Source organism: Rhinichthys klamathensis, unplaced genomic scaffold (genome assembly GCF_029890125.1).
Source record: "Rhinichthys klamathensis goyatoka isolate OS25496 unplaced genomic scaffold, OSU_Roscu_1.1 h1tg000036l_1, whole genome shotgun sequence".
NCBI lineage: Eukaryota > Metazoa > Chordata > Actinopteri > Cypriniformes > Leuciscidae > Rhinichthys > Rhinichthys klamathensis.
The window spans coordinates 7,111,573-7,131,837 of record NW_026606584.1 but is presented as its reverse complement, the minus strand read 5'-3'; the positions used below and the strand labels follow the sequence as shown (position 1 = coordinate 7,131,837).

The following is a 20,265-nucleotide window of genomic DNA, read 5'->3' as shown; positions in this document are numbered from 1 at the left end:
ACTGTAAAGAGAATCACGTGAGGAAGTCAGATAAAAATATTTGCACCATTAATTGTTGAAAGAAAGATTTTCACTCACGACCAGATTAATGCACAACACAACCTTTCGAAGATTGAACTATTTGTGTAACAATAGTGCTGTTCTACACATAAGTCACAGACAGTAAGACAAATGTATATCCACTATGCTTTAAACATCCACTAATTTTAAACATAATGTTTTTGATGATGCAAAACATGTAATTCTCATGAAACTCCAAATGTAAACAAATATCATCATCAAATGTCATCATATATGTATCAAAGAAGTGCAAATCATGGGGGTCGATTAAGGTAATGTCAGTTTCTCTGAAACACTTGGTCAAATGGCATACGGTGCAGACTAACTACTGCACATCATTTCTGCATTATATTGTAATAAAATATTTTTTTTCTGGTGGAAGGTTCTGATGAAAGACTTGGCAAAACTTGGCGTGGAGAATTCTCTCTTTCACATGCACTTCATTTTTACACATTAAGGAACAGGTTCATTGTTAATGCAGAGAACAAGGTCAAACAAGTTCAACTAACTCTTAAGTCTTTGAGAAACTCAATACCATGACTACATTTAGTGTTAGTAAGTTAGCCGAGTTGGAGATTAAAATACTTCCTGGATTGATCAACTTGTGATTCACAAATGAAAGTACATAATGCAGTAAAACCTGCTTGGTGGTGAAGTGTCTTAGCTGATCATTTGATCACATACAGACACTACTGAATACTGCATTGTTTAAAACACAATACACATATTCCAAGAGTCCAGAACTGGCCTTTATGTTTGCAGCAACATCTCTATCCTGATCTTTGATCATTTAGTCGATTATTCCCGCAAACGTGTTAATGGGCAAAGGCAATCCTTTGCTCATGTATTTGTTCAGTCCAGCATCGATGTCGTCCTCTGTCATGAACTTTGACTTTAAAGATTTTTGAATATAATATCCAGGGTCTTGACACGGAGAGACCTCAATGCTGTGTTAGAAAATGTAATAAAATACAAACAAATCAATAACAAATCAATATCACTTTAAGACCAGAAAAAGGCCAGTCAGTAAGAGTTTTTAATATACTTTTATTCAGCAAGGATGCAATAAATTGATAAAAAGTGACAGTATAAAGGCACGTTGTCACACACATTTCTATTTCAAATAAATGTTGTTCCTTTAAACTTTAGTTTGAACAGTTTCAACTTCGGTGTTTGATGTTTCCTGAGCACCAAATCAGCATATTTAAATGATTTCTGAATTATCATATTGCACTGAAGACTAGAGTAATGGAAAATTCAGATTTGCCATCACAGGAATAAAAAAATATATATATATTTTAGAAAAAAGAAATTTTAATTAAATTGTAATAATACTTCATAATATGACTCGTTTTACTGTATTTTCAATCAAATAAATGCAGGCTTGTTGCGTAAGAGACTTCTTAAAAAAAAAAAAAAAAAAAAATCTTACTGACCCCAAAACATTAAACAAAAGTGTAGGTGATGGATTGATTTCTCACCTCTCAACATTCATAAATTTCCTTCGAAAGTCTTTGTCCAAACGCACTGTGAAAGTTGATTTGTCTGGCGTCTTCAATTTAAAATTGCATGTTCTGATCTTTGTCTCCTTATAACAAAAATAACAGCATAAATGTCCAAACTTAATCAGGTATAATTTGCATTTCCTACTGTAAAAAACACTTCACAGTTGCAGTCCAACAATGTAAAACATCTTAGAGTTACATATGTATTACGCGTCCTCGCGGAACCTGGTGTCTGAGGCACATGTAACATCAAGCCAATCATTGGCCGACGCAGTTTGATGGCGTTGCAAGGTGCACCTTAGAGTTTAAGAAGGGCGCCTGACAACACATCAGATTTGTATTTTCTGAAGAAAGACACACAGGCATGCCCAAAGCATGGAAACATAGTTGGTATCGACGTCCCCATAGCTTCAGAATCTGATCCAGTGTCTCGTTCCCTTCTAAGGGAACCGGGATTACATATGTAACCCTAAGACATTCCTTTTCGAGGGAACTCAATGCTGCGTCAGATTCTGACGCTATGGGGACATCAACACCAACTACGTTTTGCTGACCAATGCCTGCCCTCTTGTAGTTAGAACCAATCTAGCAACCTAGGTCTAGGCACTAACTCGAAGGCCTCAGCCCTGAGCCAATAATGCGTCAGAGGGTGAGTGTTACACACCTTGATGGCTCCAAGTATCTATTATAGCAATGTAAGGAAAAGCCCTGAAGTTTCTGACCAAATTAAATGAGGATCTCAAACTAGTCCGAGCCATGCTCCAGGAGAGTCTAGATCCCTAGTCTAGTAAATCAACATAGCCTTGGCCTAAGTCCATGACCCACATCAAGACCAACCATATGCTGGGACAATGAGAAGGAACATAACCTTGATTACTATCCAGTCCTGGAGAGAGGGTGACAGACAAGAGAGTATAACAACTGTTATTCAGCCATCTCAATCATCTATCCAGCTCTACTTCTGAAAGTGAGTACCTACATAACCCAACAAGGGGAGCGCTTAAACCACTCTGGACTCATGAATACTTTATCAGGGAGCCGAATAGCAGGCTCATCTGGCTTTAGTAAACCAAACTTAGCTTAGCTTCAGGGTAAGGAATGGGCCCAATCTCAGTTTAGGCCACCCCAATCCTAACATATTTGAGGGGGCCACAAGCGGCAGGTTCAACCAGATGCCATTCCCCCCTTCTTAAAGGAGAACTCCGGCGCAAAATGAACCTCGGGTGTAATAACACATTGGTACAGACTAAATCGTTCCCTGAGATTTGTTTTCATGATAATCGAATATAAAGAGTTTTATCTCTAAAAACAGTTTAGCTTATAACGCTAGTATATTGGGCATCGAGTAAGCAAAAAGAGATCGCTAGTTAATACCATTAACAAGGCTCAAATTAGCCCCACACTAACACGGCAGCATAATGAGTGTCCTTACATGCAAACCGAAGCATTGAGAACTTTGTAAGTGTATAGACAGTTTAATAAGAAGATACTTTACACAGACAGTACAGTTAGCGCATACAGACAGGAGCCATCTTGGAAAACAGTCTCGATCAATCGAACCACGAAGGTGAGCGAACAGTACGTGTAGATATTGAAGATAAGATAAATTATATTTATTTTTTTATTTTCTCTGTTGCGTTCAGTGCTTCTCTTATGCGCTCAGTGCTTTCTTCCGGAAACAACGGACCATATGAGATTCCAAGTCACAGTTCAGCTCACGTATCATCGTGTTCGTGGTTTGACTGATCGAGACTGTTTTCCAAGATGGCTCCTGTCTGTATGCGCTAACTGTACTGTCTGTGTAAAGTATCTTCTTATTAAACTGTCTATACACTTACAAAGTTCTCAATGCTTCGGTTTGCATGTAAGGACACTCATTATGCTGCCGTGTTAGTGTGGGGCTAATTTGAGCCTTGTTAATGGTATTAACTAGCGATTTCTTTTTGCTTACTCGATGCCCAATATACTAGCGTTATAAGCTAAACTGTTTTTAGAGATAAAACTCTTTACATTCGATTATCATGAAAACAAATCTCAGGGAACGATTTAGTCTGTACCAATGTGTTATTACACCCGAGGTTCATTTTGCACCGGAGTTCTCCTTTAAGTTTTAGTTTGAAAGCAACCTCCTGCAACCCAAGAAGGGCTGATGGGGTTTGGGGTGTTGGATGTGGAGACTGGAAGAAAGGGAAGAAAAACAAGAAAAGGTATAAAATGAGGTGAGAGCTTGGGCAGCGCCTTTTCCCCGCACTCACAGCCCTCAGATCTGTGTGTGGTTTGTTCCTATTACAGCACCTCTGCTCTCCACTCCTCGGAGAGGAGTCTCGGGCCGCCACACTCGCCTTCTGCTTCTTTCTCCAGGAACTTCTTCCTGGTGAGGAAGCAGACGATTTAAGAGGAGACTTGACCCGGCGAGGGATATCCTTCCCAAAGGCGGCCGGACTGTGTTTTCGCCTCTCTAAACCTGGCCACCACCATCTCAACTGCAGTGCCAAAAAGTTCAGAGGCCGATACAGGGGCATCAAGGAGGACCGTTTTATCACTCTCCCTGATGCCTGACAAATAGGGTTGGATATCGGTTGGGTTTTATCCGATTCCAGTACCTACTCTGTATTTTTTAAACGGTTCCGGTGCTTTAACGGTTCTTGAAACGGTACTTAAGAAAACGAAACCGCACACACTTTGTCAAAAAATAATACCCCTTTATTTACAGGGCCAAACTGGACACAATATTAACTTATATCTTTAAACAATATAAATACAAGTAACATATGGTAATAATAAATAAACCAATTTAAAATAAAAATTCACATTACATAATATCAAATAAAACAATATTGTATCAAACAATGTAATAATACTGGAGATTAATAGAGATTACTACCTGGGTAATCTAATATCGGCATGGCTACAGGTTCCCATGTTTTGTCTGCTTGAACCAGTCATGTAAGTTATCTGATCATTGTACTAGTTACGCAGCGCTTAGCTTGGCAAGTTTGGTATTTCGTTCCCACTGCGTCTTAGCTACGCAGCTTTGAGTAAACTTATGAAAGAGAACATCTCTGGTTACTGGTGTAACCCATGTTCTCTGAATAGGGAACGAGATGCTGCGTTCACTGCCAAACTCCTCGCGCTGCCGACAAGCTTCCTTTTTCGGTAGAGAAATCTGAGGAGCAGATGATGCGCGCGCTAATACAATACGATGATGTGAGCATAAGGCGGCGGCCGCGCCATCAGCCAATGGATTGGAGTGAATCGTGATTCTATATGGGCTTCAGACAATCGTTCTGACGCGTAATTTTACACGTGAAATGCAGCCAAACCTTGGAGCGTTTAGTCTATTTTGTCTTCAATAATCCCCTCGCTATCAGCAGACGTTCCGGAAGTCTCCCGCATATTGATAGTGGCTCCCTGATGCCCGCAAATTAGTTAAAATCTCCCGGAATGCTTGAGCGAGCGAGCAAAAGCGCGCATGTGAGACAGAACAGACAGTTCTCCAATAAACCGTATAGTGCGTGCACGGCGGAGAGAGAGAGGGAGAGAGCGAGAGACTTTGCGTGTGTGCGCCTTATGCCACAGAGACTCAGGCACCGAAATTAGGCACCGAAATTTTCGTTCTTATTCGGTCTGGTTACCGTTTACGTCAGAACAGGTTCCCTATTGGCACCGCGTTTCGGTACCCAACCCTACTGACAAATGAAGTCATAGATGCCTCTCAGTCGCCACCATAGAACAGCCAATGGAGCGGGCCACATGCTTGGTGGCATGAAGAGCTAGATCTGTGGGTATACACAGTTCAGAGACTGTACCAGCAGATCTACCTGGTAGGCTTGCAGTACTGCCATAGTGTGCAAAGCTCCACCAGTTTGACCGGCCGCTGCATACACTCTGCCCACCAGCCTGGATGTTGCCTAACATGGCTTAGAGGGCAAAACAGGAGCCTTCAGCATTGTGAGGATGTCCCTGGATGCATCCTCCTTTAACCCTGCTCACACAGCCTCTCCACATTCGAATAACTAACTACGTGAGAGTATGGATGTCCCCACGAATCTGACACCTCTGCAGGTCTGGGAGATTATAGTTAATCTAAGCGACCATCTGCAGTCTCGTGTTTCGAGCCAGACCAGTCCAGTCTTAGCCAGGCTGTGGCATGCTCAAATAGCTCATCGTATTCATTGCTTTGCTGCGTGAAGCAGGAAACAGATCTTTTAGATATACCCATCTCAACTGACAACACGTCTATTTTGTCAAAATCAGAGGTGAGCAATGAATGAGTCCTCGTTCATCGCAGAAGAAGCAGCTGAGCGGGCTAGACTGATTTATGCTTGTCTAGCCAAGTAGAGCATCAGCATACCAGTATCCCAAGCTGACAGCCAGCACAATATTTTCCATTCTATTCTCTCAAAAATGTTTTAAAATACATAGTTTTCTCAGTTTGTACAGTTTCTAAGGCTTGGCCAGACTTACTGTGTTACTCTTTGGCTTTGTGTCATTGAAAGTGACTGTGAGACAGTTGAGATCTAAAAATGGAAAGAAAAAAATAGTCACTGATTTAAATTTGTTCAGGTTAAGTTTATCTAAATTCATTAACAAAAACAAATACCTTTTCATTCAAATAAATTCACCTTACCTTCAGTTTTGCTTTCTGGTATTGCTGAAATCTGGGCACCAGTGGTTCTGAGTGAGAACCCTTTTTCAACCTCCCTGTTACTTAGAGACACCTAAAAGGAATGTGAAGGGTCATATAAGGTCAACTAACATTTTGCTGGTGATTTAATTTTTAACTCTAGAAAAAAATCTAGAATGCCTCTTTGAAACTATAGAATGTGACTCACTGGAAAACCGAAAATCCAGGACAGTCACATTGTGTGTGACTACATGAAAGTACTGTTTAAATACTTCGATAATCATATAAGCATAGACAGCATAAGTCACACTCACTTTTAAGTAGCTAAAGGAGATCAGAGCCCCACACAGCTCAGCAGGGATCTTCTTCTGTTTGGCAGTGTCTGAGGGAAGAGTGTGGGCTCTAAATATTGGACGAATACACCACTGGCTTTTTTTGTGTGTGTGCCAATGACTATACTTATCCTGACTTTTGTTGCTGAATATAGTTAAAAAATTAAAAACACAAGTCTCTCACACACCTTTTTGTGCTACTTGGGCCATTTTGAAGTCTGGGAAATCCACTTCCAGGTCTGTGACAAAAACTTCTTCCAAAGCTTCTTTGGACTTGTTGGAAAAGTAAATCTGCACAAGTAGAACGGAAAATAAAAACAAGACTGTTATGTTATAGTTCTGTTACGTTCTATATTCAACACTTCAAATATCAACAGCTTGGCATTCTGAGCAAACTTATGGCTCATTATGAAACAATATCGATAACTCTTTATGCTTTCTCTTCTCTCATACTGCTTATTTTTAACATTTATGCTTATTTTATATTGTGTATTTACTGCGAACTACTAAATTACACCTGATTCTCATTGCATCATAGCTGAAAAAAGCTGACTACATAAAACATTACTAGAAGTCATTCATTCTCACCTTGATGTAGTAAATGTTGAAGTACACTGGCTGCTGTCCCATTCGGACGTAGTAGGAGATGATGTCAGCTAAGAAAAGGTCAGATTCGTGTGGTTTGCCACTGTTGGCCTGAAAAAAGTCAAAATAAATCATGGCGGAACCATTTGCATGTAAAGTTATTTATAATTTAAAGTTACATTGACAACATTTATTGGGAGTGATGTTAATGACTCTTGTGAAAAAGAAGTGTGGTAAATTGTATGGAATGTGCACTTGTAATATTAGTATACTTTAAAAACTGTACTTGCAGATAATATATATTAATGACATGAAAAGCCACTTCCATGACAATGTTTATTTACACACTTAAGTAAACTTTTAAAAGGTGCACTTTAGCCATATTTCCAAGACTATAAAAGTAGGTTACAGTTTGTTTCAATGGTCCACTTTAGACATTCTACTTCAATGCTTAAAAAACACTCTAAAGTTAAGCTTATTGCATTGAATATACATTTAAACTATAATACATTTTCATTTCATTTCATTTCATTTAAGATGCAATTAAGAACCCGGAAACATTACATTCAGTTTGCACTTTCAAGTATTCTTTAAAGTATATTATTTTCATAATGAGTAGGGTTTTTTTTTTTAGAAGTAAGTAAATATGTGTCATGAGCACTGTAATATAAATATTTTTGGGATTCAGTTATGTCATTTGTTCACAAATTTCTTTATATACAAAGCAATAAACAACCTAACAAATTAAAACAAACGTATAAGCTAAAATGCCAATTAAGTGTTCTTCACAATGCACAGTTGCTGGCTTTTCAGTCAAGGAAATGACTGAAAAGAAAAATACCTGAAAGAGAAACTTTCAAACTTCCTCATTCCATTCTGATTGGCATCACTTGCTAAAAATACACATATTTGTACCCAAGAATGGCTAATATGCTAAATGGCTGCCTATCTTTTGACATACCGTTCTCGCAAGATCAGGAATCATCTGTCCAAGACTACAGACATTGCAGTCGTACCACGGATCCACCATTCCAAGATAAGAGCCCAGAGTACAGAAGTTACTGCTTGTAGAGGGCACGGTCTCCTAAAACGAAAGTTCTATAAGATCGTGCTAGTTCTGCTAAAATGGAAGGTATTTTGAAAACCTACACTAGTAAACTATTCACAGGTATCCATCACGGTACACTTTCCGCACGTGAACCTAAAGAGAAAAAGGGTATAATTCTTTGTACCTTCACAGGGGAGGTTGCAGACGACTGCCGAGCTACAGGGATGTAGTACATCTGTAGGTTGACTTTCGTAGTAAGAAACCGTCTCCTGGCTTCCCGTTTCCTGTGAAACAAAGTCAAACAATTGTCATAGTGTTTTAGAAAAAGGAAACTTACTGATAACTTCCTCATTACAGAGAATTAAGAGGCTTCTTCAATAAACAGTAACAATAACTGAAGTGATCTGTTTATGTACTTTACACTATATTTACTCTATAACAACCATAGAAATCAAGTCACCTTTAATCTACAGTATTAGAAGACTACTGTATATCTATTTGTATAACAACAAAGCTTGAATGTTGTAACTGTTTTAAGACAGTCCCCTTCCAATCAAATTGTATAAAAAATATGAGGGAGAACTGTCCTGATATCATTATGATCAAAGAGCCTCATTAAAAGAATAAAATGACTGAAGAGAAAACCTTAATAAGTAGTTTGGCAAAATCTTTTATTATTATTTCTTAGGAGAAAAAAATATTTGAATATTTGAAAAAAATGTGGGGCAACCAATAAAATTGTGTGGTGCAACCAACTTTCAGACACAGGCAGAAAAATATCCATCAGGAAATTATATTATAGAGAGGACCACACACCACATGAGTGTTTTTTTTTTAAATGTTTTAAATTAGATATTTCGGTAACACTTTAGAATACTGTTTTGCATTAATGTACAACTACACAGGAACAAAGGAGTAATGCACTATTAAGATTCTAGTAACTATTATTAACTAACAAGAAACTCTGATCAATTAATTAGTTACTAGCAGACAGTGCTTAGTCAAATGTGGTGGTTCACTATTACCTAATCAAAAACTACTACTTTTGGTACTACCCACTGGTATGACTCAAGTGTTACTAAATCGATTAGAAGGAATTACTGTCCAAAATCTTACAAAAACCTCTAAAGCTTACAATCTAAATAATTAGTAACTCCTTCTGAAGGATTTGGTAATACTTAAGTTATAACAAGTGGGTTTCCATGATCTTCACTTTAGAATTAATTATACATTATGCATTATTTATGTTAATTATGAACCTGTATATAGTTCTTATTAGACCTCTGGGAGGTATGAAAAAATTGTAGTTTATTGATTAGCTAATAGTGAACTACCACATTCGACAAAGCACTTTTACTTACTAATTCGTTAATCAGAGTTTCTTGTTAGTCAATATAAATTACTAGAGTGTTAATATTGTGCCACTCATTTGTTCCTGTGTAGTTATTCATTAATGACGGAACAGTATTCTAAAGTGTTACCGATTTTTCTTTTCTTTATCATAGACACTCTCATATGTCTTTGACCCAAATAATAACAAAAATCACAGATGACATATTGTCTCCTACCTAAACCAGTAGTACGCCCTGGCTAGCCTTCCCACTGCCCGGTCATCTCCCATCACCACTATTTTAGCAGTGTAGTCCCGTTCTTCTTTGGGCAAGGTGGTCCCACTGTTTCCTGCTCTCCTCTGCAGTGTGCCACTGCTTCCAGCGGTGCCCGTCTCCTCCAGTGCGTCCTGCATCAGAGCCATGCTGTCAGTGACCGACGGCTTCACCTTGATACCTCCGCGCCGCGAGAGTCGCCCACTGGTCTGCTCAGACTTTAAGCTTTTTCCTCCAGTAAATTCCATGTCAGAAGCCTCGGGTCCCTGCATATCACGCTCTATACCGCTGTCCGTCGACATGACAGAGTGCCGTGGCATCTCTGAGTTGAGCTCTGTGTGGAGGTCCGACATATAGAACTCATCTGGGTTGAGAGAGAGGTTTTCACAGTAGGATCCGGAACGGATGAATTTGGCCAGTTCTCTCCCTGTGACAGACAGGATGAAAGGATATGTTGTATTTTTAGTGAACAGCCTCATCTCAGTAACTCACGTGGGTTTCATGTGTGCTAGGATCTATTTTTTCTGTGACCTAACCCTGAAAAATTGTGTTTGTTGCTGTAATCTAATGCAGAAGGTTTTTATTCTTTTTAGGCTTCCTGAAAAAAACCCCCAAACTACTGTGTAATAACTCACATATATATATCCTTCTACTATAGATTATCATAAGAGATTTCAACAATGTCATAAAATATGCTCAGGTCCGCCAAGATACTAAAATCTGCAATCTAAGAAATTCAAGTTGTATCTTCTGTTAAAAATGATCATAACACATAACAACACAACACAACATAATTGTATTAATGGAGAAAATATTTCAGAGTATTTATTTACACAAAGGGCCCATCTTGTGTGGCAAAGATAATTTACACTAACTTACATTCACATTAACAAAAGAAACCAAATCAGTAGCGGGGTCAGTGGTGGACACTCAATTTCGATTTTTACATGACCGATCCAAGTTTGAATCTGTCTTTTTCGGCTCCCATTTTTATCTCTTTTGTCATTGCATACCAGCTTGGAAAGCTGTTCATTTTAAATAATAAAAGTGTAAATAAAGCACAAACGGGTATTTAATAGCAGGAATGAAGTGTTTAATGGGCATTTAATAAGCCTATAATTGAAACTGGATGTGATATCCTCGCATCGATCGGACAGGCCGGCACATCGACTGCAATGTGTGCAGCTCATTTTGTTATAATGCTCAAAAACGTGGCTCCCTTTCTGGACTTTTGAGGCACCTTTACTGATCAGCAGGTTCAATATTGTTAGGGATAGGTGTAGGGGTGGGCTTTAGAGATAGGGCAAGTAAAGTCCGGATAAGGCAGCAGTAATTTATGATTTTGATAAATATGCACTGAATATATTGTTATTACATACTATTTTATATACTGTGCAAATGGAGGCAAATTCTTAGTGCAAAGAAAAGTGTACACATTACACTTGAAATATTGTCTTGTAACAGTATTAGTGCAAATAGCCACTTCCAAAATATTTTAGTAAATGAATCCCACTCACAGAGCTCCTCCTCCTCCCACCACAGATGGAAACTAATCTCCGGATTGGGAAGTGGAACATCGCACAAGGAGCCATGGGACAATAGACCTGAAACCCAAAACCGTCACAATGACACCACAAACAAATCCTGCTTCCGGATCCGGCAAACACGTATGATATCAAAAGGAAAAAATAACAAAATATCTAGGTCTAGATCTTTTTTTAGAGAAGATATTTTAGAAAAAGCTATTTTGGTACAGATGGAGTCTGTCAAGAGTGTTTATTTGTGTTTGTGAGACAGAGTATAGATAAGAATATAGAAAGAGTGTATAATATAATAGAATATTTTTGTAGTGCACCTTTGTTGGTGTCACAGAGGATCTGTGAGTATAACGCTTGTAGTTTCTGTCTGATCTGACCCTGTTCACCTCTGTTCACATCTGTGCTCTGTTCAACTGTTGCAAGCACTTCATTGAAGTATGACTCCACGTCCTGGTCCAAGTCCTGTCATGAGCACAGACACATAGATAATCAGACACACAAACACATAGAGACACAGCATGAAATCACACATGCAAATGCACACACAACATATAGCCATAATTCAGACAGACACATTTGGGATGTCCTGTCCTGTTGCTTTGAGTTTTCTGAAAACAAATTGCAGACAGCTGACATGTGGACAGAGACAGAGACATGCTGACCTGCAATAAATGCTCGCCCTTTGTCTTCATCATTGTATAGTCTAACAACTAAAATGATTGAGTTTTTCGACTGTTATACAGAAGTTAAACGTAGGAACAGGCAATTTCCCCTTCATTTAGAAATAAGTCATGCTTTCTCTTCAAAGAAACCTTTCAGTAAAGGGTCAGTTTGTGTGGTTCACAAACATTTGACTAGCTAAATTATATGTTACACCATGTCCTATAGCAGGGATGGGCAACGTCGGTCCTGGAGGGCCACTGTCCTACAGAGTTTAGCTCCAACCCTGAAAAAATCACCTGCCTGTAACTTTCTAGTAATCCTAAAGACCTTGGTTAGCTTGTTCAGGTGTGTTTGATTAAGGTTGAAGCTAAACTCTGTAGGACAATGGCCCTCCTGGACTAAAGTTGCCCATCCCTGTCCTAAAGGGTTCATGTTACATGAACTGGGCATGTAATTCGGCACTCTTAACTCATACTTGTATTCTGTCAAGACATGAAAAGATTAAAACGTGCAGACTGCTGAGGTTTCAGTTCTATTTCTATATCAATACAATAAATATAGAAATTTACAGAGATATATTAAACATCAATGTTAGATAATAGAGCTGGGAAAAAGTAATATTTTGAGTTATAAAGAATAAATCATAGCAGATTTACACATTTACTTCTATGTACAGACAGATATACACCAAATATTTAACAGTACACTACCATTTAAAAGTTTGTGGTCGTCTGATTCTTTAAATGTTTTATTGTCTCTTATGCTCAGCAAGGCTACATTTATTTGATAAAAAATACAGTAAAAACAGCAATATTGTGAAAATGTCATTTATACCTGTGATGCAAAGCTGAATTTTCAGCATAATTGATCCAGTCTTCAGTGTCTAATGATTCTTCAGAAATCATTCTAATATGCTGATTTGAAGCTCAAGAAATATTTATATCACAGTTTTAAACAGGTGTGCTGTTTAATATTTTTTTGTGGAAACAGGGATACTTTTTTCAGGATTATTTGATGAATAGACCATTGAAAAGAACAGCATTTATTTGAAATAGATGTTATTTGTAACAATGTAAAATTTTTACTGTCACCTTTTTTTACTTTACTAATTTTTAATTTTTCACTTTTTCATGAATAGTATTCCACAACCTTTTGAATGGTAGTGTATTTATTAAATATCATGGGGGGGAAAAACATGGTCGTGTTTCCCCCTTAACACTACAATCTTTGACACTGTGCTAACCATCCCCATGATGTAATTCATTTAGTCATGAATTTCAAAAAAATGAAAAACAAACATGTCTTTGTTTTTACTAAAGAACATCTATTGTTGACTAGATGAACTATATTAATGTTTGTTCCCCCAGAGATGTTCAGCAAACAGTGAAAAAAAGTGCCAACCTCAAGCTCATTTACAAAAGAAAGATCAAGAGAAAAAAGGGATAGTCATCCCAAAAAATAAAAATGATCTCATAATTTATGCACACTTATGACATTCCAACCCTCCTCTATGCACTTCTTCATTCTGTGAAACCCTTTTTGGTAACACTTTACTTGAAGGGGTGTGCATAAGACTAACATGACACCTTCATAATCATGACATGACACATGTTATGAATATGAAGGACGTTGTATGCATGTTTATGACAACTGTCCTTAAGTATCATTCGCTCAGTTATGACATTTTTAATGCAAATATGACATTGTTTGAAATGTCTTTGTTATGACACCTTGACATAAGCAAATACATCATAACCTGTCAGTGTCTTTGTCATGACAACTTGACATTACTAAGACAACACAACCTGTCATAAACATGACCTAGCAGATTAATTATCAAACTTAAGAAACCACTTAGCTTTATTGGTTAAAATTACATGAAACTGTCAGGTGGTTGGTTTTGACATTGCCTGTCATGAAGCCATTATAACTTTTTAATGACAAATTCAATTTGTACCACTGTAGTTGAGGTCACGAAAAATATTCATGACACAGTTATAATGGCCTCATGACAGCCAGTGTCAAAACCAACCACATGACAGTTTAACTTAATTTAATATCAAGTTGTCAAGACAAAGACACTGACAGGTTATGATGTTATGGTTTATGTCAAGATGTCATAACAAAGACATCTTAAACAATGTCATATTTGCATTCAAAATGTCATTATTGAGCAATGAACACTTAATGACAGTTGTCATAAACATGCATAAACCCTACTTCATATTCATGACATATGTCATGGCATGGTTATGAAGGTGTCATGTCAGTCTTATGCACACCCCTTCAAGTAAAGTGTTACCCACTTTTTTTAACCTTGACTATGCTAGTCCAAAACTTCAGCTTTTCTAAATAAAATGACCAACCTGCAGCGCATCATTGAGAGAGGGTCCGTGACAATCCTCTCCCAGTATCGCCTGAATACTGTGCTGCACTAAACAGCGCATCATGCCTAACGGGGTCCGGACCATTCCTTGAGCCTCAATGTCAGCCTTCAGAACAGTGCTGAGAGACTCGGAAAACACTGCAGGATCCGCGAACACAAACACCCTGAACACAGATTATAGCCATCAAAACCTCACAGACACAATTAGTCACACAGTGAAAAGAAACCAAACACATTCTGATTCACTTCTGCCTGGGCTGACGTGAGGTTTATTTTGATAAAGCTTCCTGCTGACTTCAGCAGCCACATCAACCCTGTAGAATGGAAGCGATTTATTAACAGTGCAAAACAGTCAGCAACTGGGTTAACATGCTTTGAAATATCTGGATGCACAACATATTAAAAACTGCTTTACAAATAATGAATCTTCTAGTTTTCACCTTCTATTCTTATGTTATGTGGGGTTCTTTAGAAAGGGGAACACCTTTGTTTAATCCAACCAATCAAATTAGTATCTTAGTAACAGCCCTGACAGTTGTTTCCTTGTTCCTTTCTTGCTTTACACATTTAGATAGCCTTCCAAAAAACTGCAAAATCTGGTATTACAAGTTTCAACAGTAATTGACAGTAACAGTAATTAGTAAGCACAGAAACTCAGTTAACTTGAAATGTATTAGTATGTAGAAATGACCATTACCCAATATTAACAAATGCTATAAAAGTATTATTCTTTCATATTAGCTTGTACTATCGCTCATGTTGCATTAATGTTAAAGAAAACATGAAATCAAAATGAACAGTTTGTATTTGTTTATAGAATGTTGCTATAAAAAGAAAATCGCTCCAGAAATGTGTGACTAACATGAAACGTTTGCAGCAATTACGTGACAATGATTCAACCAACTCCTGCGACAACCAATAAAACTGTGACAAAACAAGTCACGCCCTACATTTGGTCTCATTGTAGAAACTCGTTTTGTTAAACGATGTGTATGTTTGTGCAACATTTGCCAGTTATTTAAAGATAAAGCCCACTCTTTTTAAAATATGGTTTAAATAAGTGTTTAATCGTTTTTGGGGTCACTATAGGTCAATGAACTATATTAGCATTTGTGTGATAATGATGATGATGATGATATAGCCCTCATGCAAAAGGTTGCAGATAAGGAAAGGCATTGAATACACATAACAACTGTTTACAAATATAAGTTTTGCTAAGGTATGAAAGGGACTCACCTCTCTTGCTGAGGATAGTGTTCATTTTTTAGATTTTGTTCTGCAAGTATCCTTTTCTGATACAAAAGGCCTATGAGAAAAGAAACAAGACAAACTCAAGCAAGAATGTACTTCAGCCTCGTAGGGATCTAGATTGACTGATAAGTTTGTTTTTTTGGCTGCAAGCCAAAATCAACCCCAAAATCAAGAGAAGATGAGAATGTTTGTCATATTTTGTCTGAAAATTTACAAAGGTGACAAACCTGGAGCTAATCGTTCTGCTTTCATTTGCCCAGCATAACTGAAGCCCACAGTACAGTACGGCTGAGGCAGAGTCAACAACCTCTTGCAGAAGTCATAAACTCTTTTATAGAGGTCATCAGGAATGTATACTGTCTGCAAAGAAACACATGGGTGTCATGCTGGGTGTTAGTTAAGCAGCTTCGTTGAACTGACCAAATTTAGACATGAGAATGTGTGGTTTTTGGTACAGAGTTTGAGACTTTTATAGGCTACGATCTGAACAATCATGTGTGCCAATGTCTATAACAGTGCTTCTTAACTGGTTAGTCTGTTCTGATGTTTTCTAAATGCAAATATAAAATGCAATCAACCATATAATCATCAGTTTACGATGGCTTGCATTTTATAAATAACACATAGGCTATATATTGTTGTAGATGTCAAAAACTGTGCCTCCAATCAAACTGTTTTAGTGCTATAATATGGTAAGCACTAATACAATTAAAATGTCCTATTCATTGTGTCAACTGTCAAGTAAAGTTTTTTTTTTCAGTTTAGATTCAGTTTATGGTAATAACACATTTCCATATTTAATTTTAATGACAAAATGTTGTGCGATAAACAATTTGACTGTGTTGGATCACCACTTGATGTAAAATCTGGATCATATGGAGCAAATCCAGTTGAGAATCACTTGTTTAAAAGAAAAATGAATGAACGTAAAAGGTTTAAAAGTATAGCCAATTTGTCTTACCTGCATCACAGCATAGATGAGTGTATTAAGCAGAGGAATGAGATGTTTCTTGCAGTCAATTCTTTCAGCCTATGTACAAAAAGGTTTCAGAAAATCATGTTTACCATCTATTCATCCAGTCACTCACAAAATTCTATAAATCCTCACAGCCAACACCTGTCCTTTGTGGGTTTAAATTATGTTAATCATCATTAATTATGAGATAATTAACTAATAATAGTTAACTGTTATTATAATGAATCAACTTTCTTTTTTTTTTTATTCCAGCAGCAACAGATAATCAGGTGTTTCAGGTAGGTATTTTCAAGTAACCAATGTTCTCATAAACACTATGTGGTCATTTCTTAAAGTAATAGCATTTATGTTATACTCACTAAACATGCTTAAAATGTTGTGTCAATCACTAAAATGAGAATTACACTGCAGCATATTAACAAGCATTATGCCATAGAAACTGCATGGTGACTCACTCTTTCTAGTTCCTTGATGGCCACCCTCACCAGAGCCAGACTCCTGACAGAACTGGCTTGCACTTTCTTGTGTAATGTCCATCTCAGCATTCCTGCAGAATGAACAAAAAAAAACAATTCAGACCAAGCTAGAATATGTATTTGTCAGATTTTATGTATTGATATCGTCATTCGAAACTGGCACACGAGTTGTTCCATGATATCGATGTTTAAAAAGTAGTGCAACTTGTTGACATTAAATTTAGATATATAGGCTAACATAAACAGATGACACTACTGATAAGATTCCATTTCTTTATTAGCCATATTTTGGGCCAGATTTACTAACAGCTTGCCCCAGCTCAAACCCTTGTTTGGCGTCAGGATTAAAGGATACAAAAGACGCAGTAAAAAAAATAGCACTGAAAAGGAGTGGACAGAGTTATTTTTGCGGCTGACCTTAATGCATATGCATTTGTAGGAGTTTCCCTTTCAGATGAAAAATGTATGGGAGCATTGGGAGGAGAGTATTTAAATGAATCATGCAACGCGATTGGCTAAGGTTAACCCTCGTCAATTTACTGGTATTTGCGCCATTATTTACCCCCCACCAAAAAATTACAAGTGACTATCAAAAAGCATTCCGCTTTAATGCAGGATCAGATGTTAGGCAGAACACTTAGATAGAAACAAACAAACAAACCAACAAAAATATTGCTGTAAGGGCTATAACCTTGACAGACTTTGATTGGCTGAAGATAATGTGTGTGTTAAACCCACAAATAGGCCTACTGAACAAACACACTAGCCATGGCGGTTATCGTTTTTTACACTGAAGCTACTGGTCATCTACTGGGTCAGGTTTAGTCTTTAGGTATATGTGTGTTCTTTTAGTGAGTGTGATCTGTTAAATCCTACCTTTGTTGACAACTGGTTGCTCAGTGTCCATTTCTCTCATAATGGTTAGCAGGCTACGGTAGACTTCGGATTCGATTGCAGCATATTCGGCTTTTTAAAGAGAAGCCAACAACATAGCATTTGAATGCTGATGATATGTTTAGCAAATCACATGAGTGTGAGATACACTACTGTTCAAAAGTTTCTTTTTTTAAAAAGAAATTACAACTTTTATTCAGCAAGGATGCATTAAATTGATCAAACCGTTTTAAACTGTGATAATAACAATACGAAATTTTAATTGAGCATCAAATGAACATTTTAGACTTCTGAAAGATCATGTGACACTGAAGAATGGAGTAATGGCTGCTGAAAATTCAGCTTTACCATCACAGGAATAAATTACATTTTAAAATATATTAAAACAGTCATTTTAAACTGTAATAATATTTCACAAAATGACTTGTTTTTACTGTATTTTTTTAACAAATAAATGCAGCCTTGGTGAGCATGAGAGACTTCTTTAAAAAATGTTTTTAAAAATCTTAAAAAACAAACAAACTTTTGAATAGTAGTGTACATTTAAAATGGATACAAATGGATAATCAAATATGAACATAGAAATTTCTCAAAAAGTACCCATTCTTATTTATAATAGACTATGAGTTTCTCCAAAAGGCGTTCTCACCTGCCGAGTCCATACTAATACTGCTAGGATTTCTCCAAGATGCCATAATGTAGCTTGGTCCTTACATAATGAGGTAAAAGGAAATAATCACCACTTTGACTGCTGACACAAAGACAAGCACAAATTATACGGAACATTATTGCATAAAATCAAGAGAAAATAAGAACACTATACATTGAAAATTTACTAAAGAGCATTCAAGCTTTCAAAAATCGTCATTTACTCACTCTCATGTTGTTCTATTTCTTTCTTCAGCGGAACACAGAAGAACATTTTGAATAACACTAGGGTCCAAACAACATTGGACCCGACTGACTTTCATTGTATGACATTTTCAAACAAAAATATTTTTTGTGTTCCACAGGCAAAAGAAATGTATGCTGGTTTGGAATGACATGAGCATGAATAAATGGTTTCCTGAAATAACCCTTTAACGTGCTGGTCATATCAATGTGACTCACTCTTCTATTTTCCACTTCATGATGCTGAGAGTTTTCTCACTTTAATTGCATATTGTTCAGCTTATAAACACAGTAGGTTAGGTAACATCAAGTTATTCTGAGCATGATTATTTGCACTCTGTGTTAACAGTGAACTCTTTACTGTAATTGATAGTTAAAGCTGTTTACCAAAAGGCAAACACACACACACACATAAGACACAACCATGCCTAACAGACTCAGGTGCACTTTTACCCACTACTGATTACACAATAAAACTTCCTCTTCATTTCACCCTCTCAGATACGGTTTACAACTGACCAGCAACGGAATGCAACCGCTCCACTTCTGAGACACTTTTAAGTCACAACAGAATCTACTTCCAAGAAAAAGAGTGAGGAAATGAAAAAGCAGTGAACTACAGTGAACAGTAGTAGCCTACTATGTCCAAAAAAAAGTCAGAACTGAACAGAAACAGAACAGAAAAATAAATAACTGGAACTAAACAAAGGGGCCTTTTTCAGTGATCGACAAAGCCCGTAATTATGCAATTTTTCCGATAGCTTGGTTTCTCAGTGCTGAACTCAATCACATTTCACAGGCTACCTCCTGTAAGCGGCAACTGTCTCTTAGGGAAATAAAATGTTGAAGTTCGAGAGAAAAAAAGTTTACTGACTTACCTTTCGTCCTTGTAAGTATATTAATGGACTACATCGTATGGCACATGTATAAAACACTTGTGCTGGCCAGACTGTCAGAGTGAGAGCAGCACTCTATGTAACACTTCCTCTAACTGCTGCGGCTGTTACTGAGGACAAATGCAACTCTGACTCAAAGCTGAGTGAACGCGAGGGAGGGACAAGAAAGAGAGAGAGAGTTTGACAGAGGCAAGGCAGAGGAAAGTTTAGAAGGAAGGTTAGGGGGAGAAATGTGTGAAAGAAGCGTGCAGAGTGGGTGTGTGGACAAACTGAAGGGAAAGTACTCTGTAATATGAATGATAAATTAAGCAAATATACTCGAACAACACCTTGAACCCGATTTTGGCCAAGTTCAGGCTGAACTTTCTCACATCCAGCCAAACAACGTGATGCATATGCATGTGCGGTCTGCATAAGCCTGCTGCAGAACGGCAAAACCAGCGTGCAAAGATTAAGCCCCTGATCCTGCACATAAAGCCATTGAACAAGTGAAGAGAAACAGGGTCAAGAGCGCTGTATCAGCACAGAAAGCA

General features: G+C 37.5%; 1 protein-coding gene across 2 annotated transcripts; it reads right to left on the bottom strand.

Annotated features, from left to right (window-relative positions):
• Positions 1-576: 576 nt before the first annotated feature.
• Positions 577-20,005, bottom strand: LOC130081234 (phosphoinositide 3-kinase regulatory subunit 6). 2 transcript variants are annotated; one of them, XM_056246216.1, is made up of 20 exons: positions 19,715-20,005; positions 18,595-18,696; positions 17,928-18,017; positions 17,031-17,122; positions 16,561-16,629; positions 15,827-15,959; positions 15,585-15,654; positions 14,329-14,512; positions 11,617-11,761; positions 11,279-11,365; positions 9,726-10,188; positions 8,342-8,441; positions 8,071-8,193; positions 7,113-7,220; positions 6,713-6,815; positions 6,507-6,574; positions 6,196-6,286; positions 6,033-6,085; positions 1,542-1,648; positions 577-1,007 (listed from the first exon to the last, which is right to left on the bottom strand). In XM_056246216.1, exons 2-20 carry the CDS (start codon positions 18,638-18,640, stop codon positions 851-853), a joined length of 2,289 nt encoding a protein of 762 aa, XP_056102191.1. In that variant the 5' UTR covers positions 18,641-18,696; positions 19,715-20,005; the 3' UTR covers positions 577-850. The 2 variants fall into 2 exon arrangements, with proteins under 2 accessions (XP_056102191.1, XP_056102192.1); XM_056246217.1 differs by having other exon boundaries at positions 18,595-18,693.
• Positions 20,006-20,265: the final 260 nt, after the last annotated feature.